Genomic DNA, 7,500 nt, shown 5'->3' with positions numbered 1-7,500 from the left:
ACCCAACGATAACGTTCTTCATAGGTATCTCTTTTTCTATGGCCATCCATTGCAGTATAACTTTGAACCTTAAAAAATTGCCTAGTGGAAGTTGTTATGAAAAGCTTGTGGAGGCCGATGTGGTAACGTCCCTGACTGGTGAACGCCAGACTGGGGTTCTAGTCCCGCTCAAACTCGTTACTTGCTTCTGTCGCTGCAACCTTACCATCCTTGTGAGCTAAGGATGGGGGTTTTTGGGGACCCTGTAGGTCAATCTGCTGAGTTATCCGCAGCCATTTCCCGGCCCTCCTTGGTCTTAGCTTGGGTGGAGAGGGGGCTTGGGCGCTGATCATATGTATATATGGTCAGTCTCTAGGGCATTGTCCTGATCGATAGGGCAATGTCACTGTCCCTTTCCCCTTGCCATTCATGAGCGGCCTCTAAATCTTTAAACGTTCAGTGAAAATGCTTAGTCATAGATATCCCTTGATCCTACGTATGAACGTTCTGCTATAAATGTATTTTCTTGCTGCCTCATCTTCTTCTTTTTTGTCTGCATCTTTTCCCACTTTTATGTGGAGTCGATGTTTCTGTTCAGCGTTCTCCATCTACCTCTGTCCCACACTTCACCACCGGTTAATCCCTTAGATCGAAGGTCATCCTTGATACAGTCCACCCACCTTTGCTTTGGTCTCCCTCTCCTTCTCGTTCCCTGTACCTCCATTTCCATCACTCTCCTCCCAATATACTGTTCATCTCTTCTCATGACATGACCATGCCACCTCAGTCTACTTTCTTGGATCTTATCTGATAGCTCTCTAACTCCTGTGGTACCCCTGATTACCTCATTCCGTATCTTATCTCTTCTTGTCACCCCACACATCCATCTCAACATTCTCATCTCTGCCACATCGATCTTCTCTTATGTCTTCTTTATTGCCCACGTATTTTCTTGCTGCCATTGTTCCAATACGTATTATTCTTCGTCTGTTCCGCAAAATTACGTCACGTGAAGCATTAGAGGACTTGTTTATTTTAAATGTGGTCTATAAAAAGTAATAAATTGTGAGATTGCATAGGGATTTTGATCTTTTTTTTTAAGTTTTTATAGTTTATATATGAAATATTTATATGTTAATGTTCTTAAAATATTTCATTTTAATTGCACGTTGCTTCCCCTTTAGTTTATTCATTCACTTATTTCCTTTCCTCACTTGGCTATTTTTTCCCGCTGGAGCCCAGCTTTTCCAACTAGGGTTGTTGATTAGCTAATAATAATAATAATAATAATAATAATAGTCATCATCATCAACAACATCATCATACTACAACATATGGAACTGTGCTGACTTCACACTTTAAAGCCATAATACACTCTGTTTAAAGTGTATTGTACAGAACGTTTTCCAAATTAACTGAATGTTTTCGAAAAACAGAATATTAATGATGCGAGTGCATCATTAAAGCATTTAATTAACATATGAAACAAGTTATAAATTCTGAAAACGTACATAGATTCTGCCCTTCGAAAAGTGTTATGTACGATGCATCCAAGGTCTATATATACCTGGACCGTGGATGCATCCATCCTGTTTGTTGACGTTTGTTGACATCCCCACTTCAATCTAATTATGCCTCGAATGGCATGATTTGAATTAATTCCACCAATGACCTGGAATTTAATTTGATTGGACTTTTATAACATTGAAGTATCTAATCGCTGAGAAGTTAGTTTATAGAACCGACGTCAAATTTTGCTGAATGATTTTATATTTTACTTTGAATAAGCGAATTTAGACTTCCTGAGATAGACTTTGATTAACTTATTTAAGGCTGAAAGAAGATTTTTATTTTAGTACTCATGAGACGATAAATATGAATGAATAATGTGTAGTTTTCTAAGTATTGTATTGATAATTCAGTCTTTTAACTGCACCTTGATCTGTTTTTATAGGTGTGGTCGTAATATATATATATATATATATATATATATATATATATATATATATATATATATATATATATTTATATATATATATATATATATATATATATATATATTATATATATATATATATATATATATATATATATATATATATATATATATATATATATATATAACATTGAAATATCTAATCGCTGAGAAGTTAGTTTATAGAACCGACGTCAAATTTTGCTGAATGATTTTATATTTTACTTTGAATAAGCAAATACCAGACTAATATGGTAATATTATGTAAACGTCATTTCTCTCTTATGCAATACATTCCGGTACTGCCAGCCGTCCAATTATTGACTCCAACCAATTAGGGCTTCTCTATCCGAGCGGATCATATCACCAAGGGTTTACGTTAACTCGTTACTGCTTTTCCGTTTTCCCCTATACTGTAGCGCACGTGTATTTCATACATGCGCATACACTAATTGTGCGAGGCTGCTGTTAGGCTATAACAGAGAGTTGAGATTAATGCAACTAACCTTTACTCAACAGATAACGAGTTTACATACAAGCAGTTCCGAGCAAGAATGTCACAAAAAATCAAACAAACTAATGCATGAAAGGGCAAGCTTAAATAGGTTTTGTTATCGATGGGGGCGGAGCAAGATATAAAAAAGGGAAATACCGTTAGTGTAGGAGCATGTGTGAAACACGTGCGGTACATATTGCTATTGTTTTTTTTTCTCTCTCTCTCTCTCTCTCTCTCTCTCTCTCTCTCTCTCTCTCTCTCTCTCTCTCTCTCTCTCTCTCTCTCTCTCCCCTCTCTCTCTCTCTCTCTCTCCTGCAATGATAATAGAAAAACCTGTTTAACCTTGCCATTGCATGTTTCACATTGTTGTAATTTTTGTGTCATGTTGTTCTAAATCATTTGTATATAAGCTCGTTATTGTTGTGCCATTGATGCCCTCAACCGTTTGTATATAAGCGCGTTATTTTGTTGATTACAGTCAGTTATGTTCCAACCATGAAAACTGCCATTGAGTTTATCACCTGCGACAGTGCGTGTACGTATTGTGTATTTTGAAATTATTTTTAGTACTTCTATTAATCCATTGGAGATACTGTTGATTTTTTTATCATAAACGCAAAGTATGCCGACTATATCACAACAATGATATTTTTGCGTGTGTTTACTTTAAATGTAAATCTTCAAATATTTGTGCTGTTAAGATGCCGTACAGTATTTTTGGAGGGCAAATTTTTAATCAATGTCAAACTAGGCTATGCAGTAAAGTATTTTTTAATGGCAAATTTTTAATCAATGTCAAACTATGCTAAGCAAATATTATTGCAGATGAATGTTTGTCAAATAGAGATATTACATTTTAAACTTTCTTTCATATTACGAAATACATTGAATTATGAAAAGATACACCAAAATATGTAAGAGAGAGATGATTAGTACCCATATTCACATGCAAATCTGTCATTAATTTAGGTTGATATTCCCAAGATCTATAGAATTCTATAGACCTTGGATATACCTACGGACACGAAACGAGGCTAATTCCCCGAAAGGGAGCTATTCCCCCCCCAAGGCTTCAACACAACCGAATTGACTAGAATTCATTGGTTCCCAAACTGGGGGCGCCCCCCACTAGGGGGGCGTGAGGACGATACAAGGGGGTCGTGAAGTCATCTGCTCGAAATTACTTGTTTAATAGAATATAAAATCATTAAAAGAACAAATATCTGTCATTACATACATGCATCCATCTTACTAAATTTGACCAGAAATTGTGCCTTAGTCTCATAAGTATTTCCAAATATTATATGCCATGTTTTCAAATTATCTATTCTTAAAATTGCAACTTAATTTTGCCAATTTGCTAATGTTCAAACTTTTTTTCGCTCACTTTGAACCAAATGTTTCGTTTTTAGTTACTGGAATGTACTATTATTTGTTTGAGTGGCTTTCAATATTAAAATGTAATACAAACAGAAATCTGTTTTCCTGTACAATGCTAGGAAATAGATGTAAGAATCATTTCATATAAAAAAGAAAAAGAAGCAAAAAGGGGGCGTCAGGTAAGATAGTTTGGGAACCACCACTAGATCCTCCCTTTATCTACTTGCAGATTGAGAGCCGTGTCGTAAGGACGGTGGTTGCTCTCGTGTTCCTGTGGACGATATCGTGGACTCCTTACGCAGTGATCGTCTTGCTCAACGTCATGGGGAAACAAGCAATAATCAGCCCTATGATATCGACGATTCCTTCAGTGCTCTGCAAGATCTCGGCTTGTCTGAACCCCTATATTTATGGGCTCTGCTTGCCATCGTTCAGGTAAGCCTTATATATGCTTCTAACGTACTATATGCAGTATACACTATAGTGTATATACCTGTATATATATATATATATATATTTATATACTGTATATATATATATATATATATATATATATATATATATATATATGTGTGTGTGTGTGTGTGTGTGTGTGTGTGTGTTGTGTGTTGTATGTATCTGTGCTTTTATACAATTTATTTATACATACACACACATATACATATATATATATATATATATATATATATATATATATATATATGCAGCATATATATGTGTGTGTTATGTGTGTCTGTGCTTTTATACAATTTATCTATACACACACACACACACACACACATATATATATATATATATATATATATATATATACATACATATACACACATACATATACACATAGGAGAAGGACACTCCAAATTCAAACCATTGTTCTCAGTCTTAGATGCTGCCTTAGCCTCTGTACCATTATCTTTCACTGTCTTGGGGTCGAGTTCTCTTGCTTGAGGGTACACTCGGCACACTATTCTATCTTATTCTCTTCCTCTTGTTTTTTAAAGTTTCTATACTTTATACATGAAAGATTTATGTTGATGATGTCGCTGTTCTTGAATTAACTTATTTTAATTTATAATGGTTTCTCTTGTAGTTTACCTAGTTCTTTTCCTCACTGGGCTATTTTCCAGCAAGGGTTTTAGCTTAGCAAGTAATTATATATATATATATATATATATATATATATATATATATATATATATATATTTCCATATATATATATATATATTTATATATATATATTTAGAATTATATATATATATATATATATATATATATATATATATATATATATATATATATATATATATATATATATATATATATATATATATATATATATTACACCTATTTACCTGACCTTGTGTCAGTCTCGTCGTTACAAAATAACGACGAAGAAAGGCTAAAAGACAAACTAGACAAAATTCTATTCATAAAATTAGAAAATACATACCCTCATTATGAAAATAGTTGCATAAATACACAGAAAATAGAATAAGTATTAAGGAAACCAAACACTACGTCTGAGGATGTCTTTTCGATCCTTCTGGAAGACGTATAGTGCAGTACATGTTTGTTTATGTATCCAAAATCAAACCATTGTTCTCTAGTCTAGGGGACTGTCATAGCCTCTGTACCATGTCTTTCACTGGCTTGGATTATAGTTCTCTTACTTGAGGATGTACTCGGGCACACTATTCTATCTTATTTCTCTTCCTATGCCTATTGTGTGTGTGTTTTTTTTTAAATTTTTACTAGTTTATTAATGATTCATTTTAATGTTGTTACTGTTCTTAAGATATTTATTTTTAATTGTTGATTACTTCTCTTGCAGTTTACTTATTTCCATATTTCCTTTCCTCACTGGGCTATTTTTCCCTTTTTAAGGCACTTGGGTTGTAGCTAATAATAATAATAATAATAATAATAATAATAATAATAATAATAATAATAACTGATATTCGAATGTAGAATTTCCACTGTGCTACGTTGAGAGCATTCAAAGCACGAATACCCAATCTACATGCACATTTCTTATATCCTATTTATTATTATTCATACTCAAACCTTAAATTTCTATATATGATACAAAGTATATGTAAATATCATGAGAAACTTTTCATTTTACGTAAAATATAATAATAAATCCGATTAGTAAACGGAGAGTAAATGCGCTGGATAAAATCTCTCTCTCTCTCTCTCTCTCTCTCTCTCTCTCTCTCTCTCCTCTCTCTCTCTCTCTCTCTCTCTCTCTCTCTCTCTCTCTCCTCAAACAGGTCAGATATGTTATAATAGCATAAATAATCATAGCTCGTTTGATCATATACACATATTTAGTTATCTTACAAACGTATCTCTCTCTCTCTCTCTCTCTCTCTCTCTCTCTCTCTCTCTCTCTCTCTCTCTCTCTCTCTCTCTCTCTCCTCTCTCTCTCTCTCTCTCTCTCTCTCTCTCTCTCTCTCTCTCTCCAAACAGGTCAGATATGTTATAATAGCACAAATAATCATAGTTCGTTTGATCATATAAACATATTTAGTTATCTTACAAACGTATCTCTCTCTCTCTCTCTCTCTCTCTCTCTCTCTCTCTCTCTCTCTCTCTCTCTCTCTCTCTCTCTCTCTCCAAACAGGTCAGATATGTTATAATAGCACAAATAATCATAGCTCCTTTGATCATATAAACATATTTAGTTATCTTACAAACGTATACATTTACAATACACATCACTCATTCATAGGATCAAACTAACCCTAAGAATATTGAAATAATCGGCTACATAATTCATCTCGCAACAAAACTCACCTCTTCTTCTAATACTCTAAATCCCCAAAACAAAAACTATCCAAAAATTGTAGGCAAGTGGTATTTCAGGAAACTTGTAGAAAAACAAAAGATTTTGTATGGGAACCTTTTGTATATTTGGTCTCATCAATATTTTATCTTCTCTCTGGCATTTCACACTATTCCCTTTGTCGGGATTATGAGTCACCACTGCCACATTCAGCTTCTAATAATTCTTGAACATCATCTTTATAATGTTATTTTATACCTAGATGATGTTACTTAACATATGACAATTGCATAACATTGTATGTATGCTACAAACACGGTAGACCTATAGGGTACAAGCATGCAAACGACGAATCAGGCGGTCTGTATTCCCATGTTTTCATGGCTGAAGGCAAATGACCAGTGGTACTTGAATTGACTCTTACAAACTTCGTCTGAGCGAGAGCTATAAGCCTAGCAAATAGTCTCTCTTTCTTCTTTCTTTGCCACTTCTATTATGGAGTCGTTTTTCTAGGCAGTCCTCTCCATCATCCTCTGTCCTGTACATCTTGTTCTCTTGGATACTTTTCCTTCATGCCATACCAGTGTATAGGGAACCATGCTTTAAAATAGTATATTAAAGCATGTTTCCATATACAAAAAAAAAAAAAAAAAAAAAAAAAAAAAAAAAAAAAAAAACGATTTTCTGCTTCATGCCTTGTAGGGCTCCAAATAAATCTATTGACGGTAGCCATGAACCAGTTAAAATTTCCATCGATTTAAGATAATATATAATCAATATATGATGTATACTTCTCGTATATTGTGAAAAAAATGCAGAAATAAATCTTCAGAATCTTTAAGCCAAACGTTCTAACAAAAATGTTTATTTCACTAAAGTGTT

General features: G+C 33.7%; 1 protein-coding gene across 2 annotated transcripts in view; it reads left to right on the top strand.

Annotated features, from left to right (window-relative positions):
• Positions 1 to 7,500, top strand: part of LOC137638590 (melanopsin-A-like) — a 102,005-nt gene that overhangs the window by 22,846 nt on the left and 71,659 nt on the right. For both annotated transcript variants that reach the window (XM_068370794.1, XM_068370793.1), the window contains exon 3: positions 4,060 to 4,265. In XM_068370794.1, coding sequence (XP_068226895.1) covers positions 4,060 to 4,265 — 206 coding nt within the window. The remainder of the gene's footprint in view (positions 1 to 4,059; positions 4,266 to 7,500) is intronic.

Source organism: Palaemon carinicauda, chromosome 3 (genome assembly GCF_036898095.1).
Source record: "Palaemon carinicauda isolate YSFRI2023 chromosome 3, ASM3689809v2, whole genome shotgun sequence".
NCBI lineage: Eukaryota > Metazoa > Arthropoda > Malacostraca > Decapoda > Palaemonidae > Palaemon > Palaemon carinicauda.
Note: the sequence above shows the minus strand (reverse complement) of the source record. Positions and strands in the feature narration are given on the sequence as shown.